The 16,720-nt window shown below is 39.1% G+C and overlaps 1 protein-coding gene across 4 annotated transcripts in view; it reads left to right on the forward strand.

Moving 5' to 3' along the window:
• Positions 1–16,720, forward strand: part of GPAM (glycerol-3-phosphate acyltransferase, mitochondrial) — a 33,390-nt gene that overhangs the window by 6,780 nt on the left and 9,890 nt on the right. For all 4 annotated transcript variants that reach the window (XM_081075385.1, XM_081075387.1, XM_081075388.1 and 1 more), the window contains 11 exons: positions 2,128–2,241; positions 3,824–3,970; positions 4,568–4,664; positions 5,311–5,447; positions 8,050–8,149; positions 8,471–8,683; positions 10,667–10,780; positions 12,208–12,293; positions 13,342–13,457; positions 15,424–15,494; positions 16,249–16,513. In XM_081075385.1, the coding sequence (XP_080931511.1) occupies positions 2,128–2,241; positions 3,824–3,970; positions 4,568–4,664; positions 5,311–5,447; positions 8,050–8,149; positions 8,471–8,683; positions 10,667–10,780; positions 12,208–12,293; positions 13,342–13,457; positions 15,424–15,494; positions 16,249–16,513 (1,460 nt within the window). The remainder of the gene's footprint in view (positions 1–2,127; positions 2,242–3,823; positions 3,971–4,567; positions 4,665–5,310; positions 5,448–8,049; positions 8,150–8,470; positions 8,684–10,666; positions 10,781–12,207; positions 12,294–13,341; positions 13,458–15,423; positions 15,495–16,248; positions 16,514–16,720) is intronic.

The raw sequence follows: 16,720 nt of genomic DNA on the forward strand, positions 1-16,720 counted from the left end.
CTGAATAAATGTTTTTTGATTTATTATTAGCTTAAGACTTTTCTTAGAATTCTTATCTCCAAATTTCAGGCAATATGGGGATAGGCTATTATTAGGTATCAGAGTGAGAAAAAAGAGGCTTTGTTTTTTTTGAGAATCTAGGCTGCGGATAAGGAAGGAAGCTTGGAAGGTTGTGTGAATGTCTTTGAGACATGAGAGAAAAGGCAGCCAAAAATGATATCCAGTTCTTATAATTCTAAGAGTAAATACCTGGAGTAGGTAAGCAGTAAGCTCAGGTGATGAGAAATACTTGAATTTCTATGAAAAATTGATCCAACAAGTCAAATACTTAAATTTTAAGTCTTTCTGATGATACGTCTCATATTTTGATGATGAGATCATAAATGAACATGACAATACCTGCATATATACAAGTGTTAGTTAACTTTCTTTTTTTTTTTTAAATAGAACTGAAGTCAAGGGACTATTTTTTCGCATTCCCAAGCTATACTTCCTCATTTCTCCCTGCTCACCCTCTTAATTTTAAAGGAGAGATGCTGGTCCATTATTTTATTTTATTTTTTCTTTTTCTTGGTTAACATTTAAGATCCTAAGAAAAGAGATCTCCTAGAGTCTCTTCTTTATGTAAGTAGACATTCCATTTATAAAGCCAAAGGGTCCATTTGTTGTCCTCAGTTGGAGGCAGTTAAGAAAAACATAAAGCATATGCTATATTGATGAGGCACTATGAAACTATTCAGTGTAATAAGCTGTGCAGTTGAGTTGGCTCTTTAGCTCTTCTGTTGTTAATGAAGCAAAGCCGAAACATTCTCTCTCTCTCTCTCTCTCTCTCTCACACACACACACACACACACAGCTTTCAGTCAACTGGAAAGGGATTTCATAGAGAGTTTGAAATTTTGTACATTCCAGTAATAATTCTGAAAATTTTCGTTGAAGGAAGTGTTTGGAATTAAACACTTAACATAGTGGGCCAATTTTTCAGAGAATTGAGACAAAGGAAAGGAGGAAGTAAAAGAGAATGTCAGGCAGGAGAGATGAAGGAACATGTGATTCACACAATGCTTCCTCAAATTACTTTTGCTCCATCGAGGGCTTTTGGGATATTTTCAGAATTAGTGAATTTATAATTGAAATCTTCTACTGTTTATATGAATATCATTATTGAGGAAATGATAATAGGGCATTATATAATCATTACAAATGGGTTCCAATTAATGCATAATGAAAGTTTGTAGTATTCTTATTCTGAGATTCCCTGTCCCCACCGCCCACTCCGTTCAAATAACACATAGTCATTGTGAATAATAGGAATATGTCCTATCCAGTAGGTACGTTGAATGTATTAAAAAAAAAGAGTAAAAGCTTCTGGCTTCTTGAGCCCAGAGTAAAACGTTAGAATAATTACTATAATCAAAAAAAGAAAAAAAATTAGCCCTTTATGGTAGGAAAAGACTTCCAAATTATCTTTTATAGCCCATAGCCATAGCTTATAAGCTATGTGTATATGTATATATATATATATATATATATATACACACACACACACACACCAGGGGTGCCAAAAAATACATACAAAGTGGACACTTTGGTTAACGTTGCTCAAGCAGTAGTTCGCCGTAATCAGAAGTGTCTGGACATTATGGTAACCACTTTGAGCACCTCTTGTAATTGCAGAAGTCAAACGTGACTTGTATTCATCTTTTGTTATTGGTATATATTATTACAATTGTAATACAGTTTTCCTTTCTTAAAATGTGTATACATTTTTTTTGGCACCCTCTGTATATAGCATTCAACATGTATGTGTCTTTTTATGGTATTGATAAAGATGTTTTATTTCTTTTGGTTTTATATTTGAGTTATTATTGGCAGAGTAACACTATTTAAGCATTAATACACAAATTGCAAGCTTAAATTTTAGCTGAGAGTACATGAAAGAAATTAGGAATGGAATTGTCTGCATAGCATCCTGAACTAAGGAGAATTTGCTATAGGAGAACCCCGATCTCAGGAATAGATGAAATGAGGCCTTGTGTTCACAGGAAAGAAACCACTGTACAATTGGAGCAACTTGTTCTAGGTATGCCTGGAGTACTTCTCTGCTAAATGATTTTCTCATTGCAGGCACCGAGGATGGCTTGCACGCCGTCTTTCTTATGTGCTTTTTATTCAAGAACGAGATGTCCATAAAGGCATGTTTGCCACCCATGTGACTGAAAATGTACTGAACAGCAGTAGGTAAGGGTGGGAATACTGTTGTAAAGGGGAGAGGCAGGGATGGGTGGTGGGCATGGAGTGAGGAAGTGAGTTCCTTTATTAACCGGAGTTTCTCTGGGACTCTTTCTCCAGGGGCATTTGCATTTCCAAGTTGAAGGTTAAGTTTCAAGGGAAGCCAGGGAAAGGCAGGAGAACATAGGGTTTTGGTGAGCAGTGCCCTGTGGGAATAAAAGTCTCGTTTTATGGGTGAACAAATGAACGGTTTTCTAGTACATGACAGGCAAGTTGGAGTCAGAGATGGCACAAATATTCTGTAAGATGAATATTTGGGACATTACATCTTCTATTTTATAGCCAAAAGAGAAGCAAGTTTGATTATTTCTGTCAAATAATTACTGTAATACTTATTGAGTCATTTTGAAGTTTAGGCATTAGAATACAGGAGTTTGGGTGAAGGTTGGTCTCTGTTCCAACTCCTTGGTGTAGCCCATGTTTGACAACTACCTGGATTTGGGGAGCCAGAGATTGGGGTGGATTAAAAGATGCTTAGAAACGCCGGCCCTGTTGTGGGATTGTTAAGGCCTGGACAGTGGTGGCACATAATAGGAACTTAATAAATACTTACTTACTGAATGAATGAATAGTTGATAATGGAAATGTAATATCATGTCAATTACTTGTGAAAACATTCCTGGCCAGATTGAAATAAATGCTATTCAAAGAATAGATTTAGGATACATCAATGTCCTGTGGGATTGGTCTTTTTGTATTAATTATGGGGCTGTGTGGAGTTTTGCCATACACCACTGTAAAATCAGTAGGAGAAAACACAATTATTTTAAACTTCCTTGGATTATTATATATTCTATTTTGTAGGTAAAAAAAAAAACCTTCAAGTATGTTTCATTCTATCCAGATATTTTGACTGGTAGCTAGAATGTTAGAAGTGATTTGAGGATGTTTAACCTCCTGCGTTCTTCCCTAAATCACATGGAAGACTTAACAAAACTGGATTGAATCTTCCCTTTTACCTCACCGCTTATCGTTCTGCACTGTTATAATCTTGAGCTGCCTTTTTAAAAATAACTGGATTGATTTGAAAACACGTGTAAATATTTATGTCCCCGTTTCATGCCTCTCAGGGAGTTTTATATACAGTTTTAATAGAGTTATAATATAAGTGAATAACTCGGTCTTCGAAAGGAAAATCAGACTTTACTTTGGCAGTGGGCTTTGGATACCTCTGAATTATGTGCCTAAATTATAATCTTTCCTTTTCTCTCCTCTGCTAACGTGCAGCTTTGTGTGCCTCACAGCATAACTGGAACATTTCAAATTCACATAGTTGTTACACAGTGAGTTTGAATTAAATTCCTTAGTCAACCTCCCAGAGTCCTCAGGGGTTCATTGCGTTAGGGGTGTGATATCCTTTATATTTAATGAACAACCAAAGAAAGCACTTCTCAGTTGAGTTTATTCTCTCATGTTATCACATGAGAAAGTACATTTTATTTTGTGATTTATAGCTATGCTTTAGAAAATGCTGAATACAGAATATAGCACAGAACCAGTTACATTGTCTATTTTTTCATTTTCAAATCAGAGTGCAAGAGGCAATTGCAGAAGTGGCTGCTGAATTAAACCCTGATGGTTCTGCTCAGCAGCAATCGAAAGCCATCAGTAAAGTGAGAAAGAAAGCCAAAAGGATCCTTCAAGAAATGGTTGCCACCGTCTCACCAGCAATGATCAGGTATAAAAGGCGAGACAAAGAGTTTTTCCCCAGTGCCGTCCTGTTTTGAGCAAACAGGACAGAACCATTGGACTTTCCTAGCACAGTGCTTGTGGTCCAAAGATATCGTAACATATTCTGATGTTAAAACCAATTCCACTTTATATTCTTTACGTTCAGCTTCCATGGGGAGTGGCACCGTGGTAGCCTTAAGCCACCTTCATCTCTGTTAATTGACAGCAGCTATTGGGTTACTGCTGATATTTGCTGTCTGGACTAGTTGTGAGCCGGGTTTCACACCCATGTCTTACAGGGAGTGGTTTTCTGTCATTCTGCTCACCTAAACGTTCTCTTGGTCTTTTGCTTCTAAAGTGTAAATTGTACTATTAGAGTGAAATGTAAGATTTTGGTCCGTAATAAATGAATACTTCTGTAAGAAGTATATATGTAAAGTTAGCTGTTGAATTCCACAGTTCAGGGACATACACATACATATGCACACACATTGCTGGGTTGTCGGTTCAGAAATATAAGTAGACAGTGGTCAAATATATACGTGTGTGTATATACATGTATGCATATTTCCTTTTTTTTTTTTTTTTTTTTTTTTACTTTCAGACTGACCGGGTGGGTGCTCCTAAAACTGTTCAACAGCTTCTTTTGGAACATTCAGATCCACAAGGGTCAACTTGAGATGGTCAAAGCTGCAACTGAGGCAAGAAATATGTGACCCTGTCATTCCTTTCTCCCCACGTTTGGAGAGTGAACTTAGAGTTCTTCTGGGAATGTTCTTGTGTATACTATTGTGTATATTATTCCCACCCATTGGAAGAGTTCCCCATGTGAGATGACTGCAGATTCCTGTGTAGGGAGGGCCGGTGGGGTTGAGGAGGAACCCCCCAGCAGCACGCAGGATTCCTTTAGTGAGTTACCTTGTAACAACTGAAAATCAGCCAGAACAATCCCGATTTTATAAATGAGGAAATCAAGGCTCAGATAGATTAAGACATGTTTCCAAGTCATGGCTAATAAGTGACTTGCTCAGGATGTCCAACCAAACCAGGGTTGACTCCAAAACTTCTGATTCTGCTTACATGATTGATCAGGGCTGCCGCTCGGGAGATACATAGGCTCCACGTGAACTCTTGAGTACTCTTCCTTTTCCCTGGTTATTTTCGGTGGTGGTAGTTGTTTTCAGCTAGATAAATATTAAACTGAGAGAAGTTCATATCACTTGAAAATGTTTTTAAAGAATGAGTCACTGATGAGCCAATGATTGAGTGACTCACTAAATGTGAAGTTGCAAAGTGTGATTGAACTTGACATTTGAATTTTCAATTGGGCGTGTTTCCTTTTCCTAGACGAACTTGCCACTTTTATTTCTGCCGGTTCATAGATCACACATTGACTATCTGCTGCTCACTTTCATTCTCTTCTGCCATAACATCAAAGCACCATACATCGCGTCAGGCAATAATCTCAACATCCCCATCTTCAGGTAAAATCAGCTTATTTGGAAGTGGGAGGCATGAAACAGATTATATTTGGAACCTTTTTTTTTTCCATTATACCTTTTGACATGTGTTATTGTAAAGAGGATGTCAGCCTTTTTACTTCCATTATAAAAGTAATGCATGTTCCTTGTGGAAAATTTGAAAAGTACAAAAAAGCATTAAGACTATCGCCATAATTTCTGTATCTTTTATGGGATACTTGGTGAACTGTGAATACCTCATCTTTATGGGCAATACTTACCAAATGGATAAAAGGCAGTTAGAAAGACAGGATAGCAAATTACTGTATCAGGCTTTGCAGTAGGGAGGTGGGGGTGGAGCGATAGGGTGTAAAGATAATAAAAAGAATCATGCTTGTTTACTTTGATCTCCTAATTTAGAAGAGCTAGAAACCTGTAACAATTACAGTACAACTAGAAGGTGTGTATTTTAGAGGTTTTCAGGAGAATGCAGTGCATTCCATGCAAAGGCAATAGTATGTGAAAAGACAGATTAGAAAGCATGGTTTGGTCGGGGAACGGCAGATAATTCAGTAGGGTTAGACTGTCGGATGCACTGGGAAGGGCTCAAGGCTGGAGGTGGTGACTGCATACGTAGTGAGAGCTCGATCACAACACTTCCTAAGCCCAGACTTCAGAATGTGTCCTGTACTTGAGGAATGACACGGTCAGATTTGCATTTGGAAAAGTCATTCTGGAGGAGAGGGAGTTAAAACAATTCTGGCTCCATTGCAATAGTTCAGCCAAAAGATAATGAAGGCTTAAATTAAAAGCATAGTCGTGCTCTTGGAAGAGGAGGGCACAGATTTGAAAAGAGTATTGTAAGTTGGATTTACAAGACCAAACGGTAGCCCAGGTGTGGGGCTCCACAGAGAGGGAGAGGCGGAGAGGAAGTAGGAAGACTCCGTTGTTTACCACCAGGAACTGGGTGGATCACCTGTGGGGAATTGGGGAGGACTACATTTAGTCGGTTGGGGAAATTGCAGTTTCAAACTTCAAAGCATAAAGCACCTCTAAGGTCAGCTCAGTGGTAGAGTAAGAGGAGGATGGATTTACAGTGACTGGAAGGCCAGAGGCTGGCAGGCTGTGCAGGTAGCAGCTCACAAAGGGGCAGTCACCACCTTTGAGTGCTGTGAAGTCTGAGCCTCAGCCTCACAGTCCCAGGAGCTGCTTTCTAATCGCTTGGTGCACAGTGCTGTGGCTCACCAGGCTCCTGTGAATGACTGAAGAGAAGCCATTCATTCCTGCAGTCAGCTGCTGCTTACCCAGCTCTGCGGTAGACTAGAGTGACCTTGCCTTCAAATAGTTCAGCATCTACTCGGGAATACAGACAAGCTGTGTGATATGACCCTCTAGGGAAGGTGCGCTTTTCCAGGGATGAGAATACCTTTGTTTACTCTTCTGGGTGCCTCTTCCCAGTATCACAGAACCTGGGAAGCTGAATTAGAAAGTCGTCAGAAAGCTGATGGTAGGCATAGACTTAGAGCAAAGCATGGGCTCTAGAGAAGCCTCTTTTGTAATCAGAAAAAACTCATGTACTCATTGCCTTTACGTTCTCACTTGGACCGGTTGGAAGTGCTTGATAAACATGGATCTTATCTCATAACTCAACTGTCCTTTTCATGAATCCATGCCAGTCGTTGCTTAGCTTCCCCATTCCTTCAGACATGACAGACTGTAGACAACCTGGCCTGTTTATTTGCAGCTTTTTTTTTTTTTTTTTGGTTACATGCCAGTCTACACATTCACAAACCACTTTTCAAGGTGGGTTACTTTTGTGGGTGGTTCGTCTCATTCATTATGAACATATTCTGCAGAGTTTTACTCTCAAAGAGTAATAAGCTCTGGGGACATCTTAACTGTTGTCTCTTTATACTGACGATAGAAGCTACCGGAAATATGTATTGCTTATCTTTATATTAATATCACTCTGTTTGAAAAGAATAGGAGGAGACTCTGCGTTTGGAAAGGGTGACTTAACTATTAGAAAATTTCAAGTTCATATCAAAATCCATCAATGTTGTAGAAAGAACCCTGGGGTTGTGAAAAGAATTGTTTTATCCCTATGTGTAGGCACCTGCAGCAAATGCTTGTGTCATGTTTTGGACAGATGGTTATGCTTGGTTTCAGTCTGATAAGATTATCCTTGTCTCACAGAGACACTCTCTGAGCAATACTTGTTTGAGAAACTTTCTCCAAATGAGCTTTTGTAACATCACATCATTTTGCAGTAAATGTGCCCGAGGCAAATTTCGGGATGTCTGACCATCAGTGTCTTGAGACCCTGGAAAGGGTTTTAAATCTGTAGCATCGCCTTTGCAGGGAAATATATCATGCAGACTGCTTTTGGAACAGGTGTAAGAGAACTTCAGAATATGAGGTGCTGCTATAACAGCTAATGAATAATGTAAATGAGTGAAATGTCAATAATATGGAAAATGGGAAAATGTCCACATCCTCACTGTCAGCAGCTCTAACAGCACTTGTGGTTTGTATTCACATGGCAGATGTTTTGAAGTGACTTGGCATTTGAGTATTCTTTTTACACTTGTCTTTATAACTGATGAATGCATTCCTGAATTTATAGTACCCTGATCCATAAACTTGGAGGCTTTTTCATACGACGGAGGCTGGACGAAACTCCAGACGGACGGAAGGATATCCTCTACCGAGCTCTGCTCCACGGGGTGTGTGTTGTCTCTAATAATCCTTAGAGCCCTGATGGCACTTATCACTGTAGAAGGACAAAGAGGTTTTTAAAACACTGTTGTCTGAGTAAATATTTGAGTGATCATTGCTTTGGTATGGGTTTGATGACAATTTTTTGTCATCCCCCAAATATAGCTGTCTTGTTGTGATTTAGGTGAGTAAAATACTTTGTCAGTAGTGAAGTTATAGGCTTGGGGGCTTTTTTTTTTTTTTTTTTTTTTTTTTTTTTTTTTTTATGCTGAGCTTTTTATAAATTGGGTGCTCTTGAATTGATGTTTTACTTTCTCCTTGTATCCCAGCATATAGTTGAACTACTTCGACAGCAGCAGTTCTTGGAGATTTTTCTGGAGGGCACACGCTCCAGGAGCGGGAAAACCTCCTGCGCTCGGGCGGGACTTCTGTCGGTTGTGGTCGATACTCTGTCTACCAACACCATCCCAGACATCTTGATCATACCTGTGGGAATCTCCTATGACCGTATCATCGAAGGTCACTACAATGGCGAACAGCTGGTAAGAGGACCCCGCCCGACGGTCTGCTTCACTGTCAAGTCTTTTGCTTCTAGATAAGCGATTTGGGAATTAATTAGGAATATATATTTGTTTTTACTCGTTTGTTTTTTTCTTTTCTTTTTAAATTACAGTTGACATTGGATATTATTTTATATTAATTTCAGGTGTACAGCATAGTGGTTAGACATTTATATAATTTACCCCCCAGTAAGTCTAGTACCCCACTGGGCCCATACATCGTTATTGCAATATTGTGGACTATATAGTGAGGGATATTTTTTGTACTCCCTAATTTTAAATTGTAGGAAACATGGTAGGGTGGGCATGGTAAGTAGCTATCATCTCCTATGTCTGCCTGATTGGTAGTGCTCATGGGTGCTTCCCTGCATCTGGAGGAAGTGACATGATTAGATTTATCAGTGTTGGCCTTGGCCATAGGATTGGGAAATGAAAAAACCCTTGGCACTGAATTGCCATCTCTACTGTGGGGAGAGGGTGGTTGTGTGGTTTGTTCTCCCCAGGGCTTACTGTTTATGTGCAGATTTTAAGTTAAGCCTGAAGAACTGGTGGGATCAATGTTGACAAAGCAACTATAAATTAATTTGAGAAGCGGCAGTCATATCTTTTGTAAGCTCTTTATTGAAGTAAGTATAATAGTTATAGAAGAATGCACATCTCATAGGCATGGTGTTTGAATTTCACACATGTAACCAGCACCCAGATCAAGGAACAATATAATCATGACCCTAGGAACCTACCTTGTGCCGCTCTCATCATCGTGCACCCTTTCTCTTCACTTCTGACAGAACAGTAGTTTTGCCTAATTTTCAACTCTGCATAAATGGAATTATGTCGAGTGTGGTCCTTTTGCTTCTGGTTTCCTTTGCTCGGTTAGGTGTCTGTGAGATTCACCCATGTTGTTGCATTTAGTTAGAATTTGTTCATTTTCACAGCTGCATAGTATTCCAATATATGAAGATACCACAATTTATTCTAATGTGGAGAAACAGTTTGGTTTCTAGTTCTTGACTATAATCATTCTGGTATATTTCAGTTAATGACCAAATGTATGTATTCTGTTGGGTATACCTAAGAATGAAATTGTTGGGTCAGCTTTAGTAAATACTGACAGTTTTCCAAAATGCTTTTACTGACTTACAGTTTCTACCGGTATTATAAGATTTCCAGAGGAATTCATTTTTGTTCTTAGTTAGTGTGGAAGTCTTGGATGAATTACTTGCTTTAAGCCTCCTGCCTAAAACACATCAGAAGCTCAAGGACACGTGATAACTAGAAGCTTTAAAAATTAAGTGATGGCCTGGATTCTTACCTGTATGTCCCTTAGGAGACTCCTCCTTGTGTTGTATGTGTCTGCCCTAAAGGTGTGCCCCACTTGCCCTGATTGTCACTGTCAGATGTGAGTCTTGTGTCCATTATATGGCCATTGTCATGCCTTATGTATGTTACATATTCAGTCAATGCTTACTAAATGAATAATCAGCTTAAAGGCCACTGTGGGGCTGGATTGGACATTCAGTTGCCTTATGTTAGATATTTGGACTCTGGTGATCATTGGACCCCAGGTAAGTGGCCTCTTTGACATCTTATTTTTATCCAAGAACTGCAGACCAGTTTCTCAGCCTGTTTTGTCATGTTTATTCTTCATTAGTTTACATTTGTATTTTTGTGAATGATGTAAACAGGGTACTAAGTGAATTAGTGTTGAAGGTTCTGTTTTTCATTGACCAAATTATCTCTCCCGAGGACATGATTACATCTGTTAGAATCTTTGAAAGCTAAACATTTTCTGACAGGTCCATGAATATTTCCTTTCCTTCTTCACTCATTGTCTTTTTCAATGCAAACCTCTAGTTTCCATAAGAACCAAAAACTAACAAAAAAACTTTATTCTTTGGATCACAAAATATTTTCATGTGTCAGCTTTATTTCTTACAATGTTATTCTTTCAAAATTGTAATTTAGGGAAAACCTAAGAAGAATGAGAGCCTTTGGAGCGTAGCTAGAGGCGTTATCAGGATGTTACGAAAAAACTATGGGTGTGTCAGAGTGGACTTTGCACAACCATTTTCCTTAAAGGTGAGTGTCTGTTGGAATGAAGCTGTATTAAAGTGTTAGTGTAGTTCAGTACCAGAAGATCTGGGCTCCAGTCCTGTCTCTGTCTGCTCCTCTTCATGTGACTGGGGCATCACTTTCCTCTCTCGTAAAATGAGGACTAAGTCACGAATGGCATTTCCTGCATTTGTCCTACCAAAGTTTGCCTGTTGAAAAAGGACAATAAATGTCTAACTTTGGGAGATAGCAGGTTCAACATTTATTGCTATTTTTTAGTTCATGAGATTTTTTTCATGTTGCTTTATCCTATGTATTGGTATTTTATCTTACGTATTAAAATTGCCTTTAGGGGAGTTTTTTCCAAACATGACCCCTAAGAGCCGGGTAAAATTGACGACCTAGGGAAGGAGAGGTCAGCCCCTGGAAAAGCTGACAGAGAGGGCTTCAGCATGCTTCTCAAAGTCATGGCAGTTCAGGGTACAGCGTTAGGTGCCTGGAAGCTGTGGGGACCTGGGAGAATACCTCAGGTGGGAGGTTGGGGCAGGAAGTGGGACAGTGGGAGAGGCGAGGCTTTGGTGTACTGTAAGGGGCGGGGCCTGCGGGGAGTGGAAGAATTAAATAAAACTGGGTGTACCCTAAAGAGAAAAAAAAATGACAACCTAGGATGATACTCTGGCCTACTGAGTGGAATCCAGGACCCACATATTCCAACAGCCAGTGACATCCTCCTGGAGAAGCCTGGGACTGGTGGGTCCCTGAGGTCTTGGCAGTTTTAAATCCCTAAGATTTTCGAATTGGTAAAGGAGAAAAGGAAGGATGGACAAGGGCGTCAGGAACCTAGGGATATGGAATTGAGGTCCTGCTTCTCCTTCTGTTCCATTTTTTGGTTTTACTTTAAAAGATTCTAACTGCTGTGCTAGATGCTTTCTGGTCATAAGTGCTTTCAACTTTTAGGAACCTTGTCATTTTTTTCTTAAAAAAACAAAACAAAAAATACCCTCAAAATATTGGACACTTTTCTATCTTGTTATGGTCTGCTGTTGGATTGAGATTTTTTGAATACTATGTGACCCTCAGGTTGTCAGATTTCCTTTAAAAAGCAGGGTGATGTCAATTATCACTAATAATAATATTGGGAATGTCAGATAATTTCGTGAAGGTGTGACAAAAGTTAAATATTTTTCTTTAATTTTTACATGATTTTGCTTAAGCATCGTCCTGCTCTTTGCATTTTTAGTTCTTAGATTTCATGCCTGACAACATTCTATGAGTCATTGCAGACTTCTGAAGCTAGACTAGGTATACGAAGCACTTCTCATGCTCTGTAGCCTGGCTCATTTTATAAAACAACTCCCTTTGCACTTTTTGAAGATCAAGTATATTTTATATATGTTTATGTAAGTGAGACAATAGGAGTGAATGATTGTTTTCTGTTTTTTTTTTTTTTCTAGGAATATTTAGAAAGTCAAAGTCAGAAGCCTGTGTCTGCTCCCCTTTCTATGGAGCAAGCACTGTTACCAGCTATACTTCCTTCACGGTAAGATCTGTGGAACTTTCTTAGACTAGCTAAACAACTGGATATCTATTGTTTCGTATATTGCGTAAATAGGTTCACTTTAAGAAGAACGTGCGTGTTCTTGTTTTCACTTTCTCACACGAGTAACTTTTCTCTTGGTCTTGAAGTGATGTGTTTTCATAGTTTCGGAGGTTTTTGATTATTTGAATTATAAATTCTCTTTGATTTTGTGAATCATTTAGGAGTTCTTATTTGATTTATGCTTTTGAATGTTTGAACTGAATTATTCTTGATAGTAGCTTAGGTTATGCATGTTGTACATAAATGTAATGTATAAAAGAGTTTTTCTGTGTGAATTGTTCAGAATTCAAATTGTAACTTAGCAAATTGAATAGTAAGTCCTTCTTTAATGGGTTCAAGTGTCATATTTTCATGAATGTTTTAAAATGAGGTATCTTGCTTTATGCATTTTTTCGGCCAGTGGGTTTTGGCAGTGATGTACCAACAGACTATTTAGTTATAACTAAATAACACATTTTCACATTTTGGCCAGGAGAGTGTATTAAACATAATAAAGTGTATTATGGAGGAAAACAACCAATAGAAATAATCTATTTGTGGTTTAAATTTAGAATATGTAGTCATATAAAGTATCTACTATATTTATACCTTAGGCCCATATACCATGTTTTCTTGAAAATAAGACCTAGCCGGTCCATCAGTTCTCATGCGTCTTTTGGAGCAAAAATTAATATAAGACCGGGTCTTATATAATATTAGACCCGGTATTGTATTATATTAGACCCAGTATTATACTATATTATACCCGGTATATTATATTATATTTTATATTACATTATATTTTATATTACATTATATATTATATTATATCATTATATTATATTATACCTGGTCTTATATTAAAATAAGATGAGGTCTTATATTAATTTTTGCTCCCAAAGATGCAAGAGCTGATGGTCCGGCTAGGTCTCATTTTCGAGGAAACGTGGTAGTTTGCTTTGTAAGAGAGTGGGGTTGTAGAAGTCTAATTTAAAAACCAACTTTTCAGACCCAGTGATGCGGCCGGTGAAGGTACAGACACGTCCACCAATGAGTCCACAAATGTAACAGATGAGTCTTTCCGAAGAAGACTGATTGCAAATCTGGCTGAGCACATTCTCTTCAGTAAGTAGAGCAGCGAACTTTCTAGCTTCCCGGTTCAGGCTTGGCCCGGTGCCATGCCAGCCGTACAGGTTTTGGAATCTGCTGTAGCCCAGCCCGTCTTCTGTATTACCTGATCCGCAGGTGGTGACACGTCAGCTTGTAGCAAGCAGGCGAGGCTGTGGGGGTCTGAGGTAATTGAGGAAAACATTTCACACCGTGCCCGATAATCAGCACATGCTCATGTGATAGTTCTTACGCTTTGAAAAAATTAGTATTGCTCAAGGGCTTTGTTGCCTCTTTTGCTCATGAATTTGTTTCCTTGAACTAACTTACGGTACAGCACTTAGGTTTATAGTTGCATGTTCCTTTCCCCTCTGACGCCATGATTACTTTCACTCAGCAAACACTGAAAGGCTATTATATGTAAAGCTTTGTTTTAGCTGTGGGCAGTACGTATTAGCCAATGGTTCTGCACTAGAGCTCACGCTCTTCTCAGGGATAAGGGTAGGGATGAAGGGTAGGGATACATCATTTCAGTGGGCATGACCCAGAGCCACGTGAGTTGAGGGCAGCATTAGCCTTCCTTAAGTTCCAGATTGCAGTGTTGTGTTGTTGTGGAGGCCCCTTCATCATGCCATGGCAGCAGCGGAGTCCCTGGGTGCACGAGACGCTGGGATCACCTCGCCGTTCCCTGTGCCCCATCCCCAGTCAGGTCTCAGCACTTCCTGCTGACACTGTTGTGGGATTTCCTCAGCTCTTCTCACTCCTTCCACTCCAGCTGCTTCTACTCCTGCTTGCCTCTGGGCCAGAACATTCTTTCTTCAGCACATCTGATTGTGTCTCTCGTTCATGCTTCACTTCTGGATGCTAAAAATAATACATCCTTGATGTTGAAAAGTTGAAAAATAAAGATAAAACCCATTACCCAAGTAACCAGGAGTGTTGCTGTCTAGTCTTAAAAATAATTTTTACAGTTTTATATCCTGCTGTTTTCCATTGGTAACACACATATTTATTCATGTTTTTAAAAGACTCTATACATTTTCTTTTTAGTGACTACATATATGGTACTGGGTACTGTTGTTTTTTAAACACTGGAGACAACATCACTTGTGAATGAAGTATTCATGAATTCACTATCATCTCAGAAAACTCACATGGTGCCTTTATTCCAGATTATTTCATAGATGTTCTCATGTTTTATTTATATGATTATAATTTTCGACAAATTCAGAGTACTGGGTTATGGACCATAGTCGTTCTCAAATGCATTTCTGTCCCCTTCCTTTTTACATCTGACCTACCTCTGGGCCAAGTTGAAAAGAGGAAATAAAAATATATTGAGTACCATCACGATGGGTCCTGTGGCAGGCTAATCCATTTCATTTTCACATAGCCCAATAAACTACCATAGGCAGTATTCTCATTTTACCAGTGAGGAAGCTGAGGCTTGGGAATTTAAGTAATTTCCTCCAAGTCATGAAATTAATCCATGCAGAAGTTGGATTTTGAGCCCCGATTTTCTGACTTGGAAACCACTCCTTCCTACTCTCTGCGGCTTTGTTTTAACTTGGGGAATAGCTGTGGGAGGAGCATAGAATGTGCAGTTACAGTACACTGCAACCAGGAACAAGTGAAGAAACACAGTGGGTCACCCTGTAGAGCATGTAGAACAGGCTCAGACTGTAGGGCTTGGTTGTTCCAGAAAGGTGTCTCTTGGTCATTCAGTAACTAAATTCCATTGGCCCAGATTGAAGGTGGACCTATCATAGAATGAATTCTGTTATATGATGAACAGTGATCTCTAATGAGGTTCCACTGGCCCAGAACGTGGTATAATGTTGGGACTTCCTTTTGATAAATCACAGTTATGGGAAACATAGAGGACTTTTATAGTTTTAAGTACTCCTATTTACGATTTAGGTACTTTAAAAGTTTCAGCTATATTTTCAAAATGTACAACTAAAGATTTGTGTTTGCCTTTCAGCTGCTAGTAAATCCTGTGCCATTATGTCAACACACATCGTGGCCTGCCTACTCCTCTACAGACACAGGCAGGTATGTCTACAGTGTCACCTGGAGTTAAATAGTAAGCATGAAAATGCTTTGTCAGCTGGTTCGATACTTACTCACTGAGAGATTTGGCCCACTCCTGGCTAGTACTGTGAGATAAACAGTAATATAAGCTAAACACTGAGCACAGGAGATATCTATGTGGAAAAAAATACCTCAGAGACCTTAATATGTATAATAATAAGGCATTCCTTGAGTAATATAGTTAACATAAATAAGACGTATTTCATTGACATACAGTATGTATTCTGATAGCTAATGGTTCCTAAGCTATTTGACTTGTATTTAGGACCACATTCCACCTTCCCACAATGCACTTGTCTAAGTGCTATGATGGGAGACGCCAGGTCTGTCTCACCCACAGCCATATTCTCAACACCAAACAGTGCCAGTAAATATTTGTCAGATAAATATTATAGGAGAGAAATTCTTGCTAAAAATAGATGCTTCTTAGTTTAAGTTGGTGGCTTCTTCCCTTTGTGATCTTACATGCTCATATCACGTGTTAAAGCTACAGTCTCCTCTGAATGTGGAATATCAGTATCTTGACATTCCTGGGGGACCAGCTTTTTAACCATTTTTTTCACTTTCTCTTCATTGGCGTTCTGCCCCTTTTTCTTTATGTGTTGACAGGGAGCTGCAGGAAAGCCAGGGGGAAAAAAAAAGTCCTTGGACTGGCCTCTGGGCCTTTGGGAAGTAAGTTTTCCATTGTCACAAGACCATTTCTGTCTTTCTCTAGGGAATTGATCTCTCTACATTGGTGGAGGACTTCTTTGTGATGAAGGAGGAAGTCCTGGCTCGCGATTTTGACCTGGGTTTCTCGGGAAATTCAGAAGATGTAGTCATGCATGCCATACAGCTGCTGGGAAATTGCGTCACAATCACCCACACCAGCAGGAATGACGAGTTTTTTATTACTCCCAGCACAACTGTCCCATCAGTCTTTGAACTTAACTTCTACAGCAATGGGGTACTCCATGTTTTTATCATGGAGGCCATCATAGGTATGTTGGGCCCTGAAATATTTCCATAGAAAATAAAGGGGCCTAAAACATATAGTGGTGTCTACTTCAGGTTGGATGACAGGCCATTGTTTAAGGGAATGTGTTGCTACATTTTTAGTTTTCAAATGGAAATATAATCTGCTGTATCATTGTTTATAGCTTATTTTTACATCAGTAATTCAACAAGTAGTTACTGAATTACTGTAT

Source organism: Rhinolophus hipposideros, assembly GCF_964194185.1.
Source record: "Rhinolophus hipposideros genome assembly, chromosome: 15".
Lineage (NCBI taxonomy): Eukaryota > Metazoa > Chordata > Mammalia > Chiroptera > Rhinolophidae > Rhinolophus > Rhinolophus hipposideros.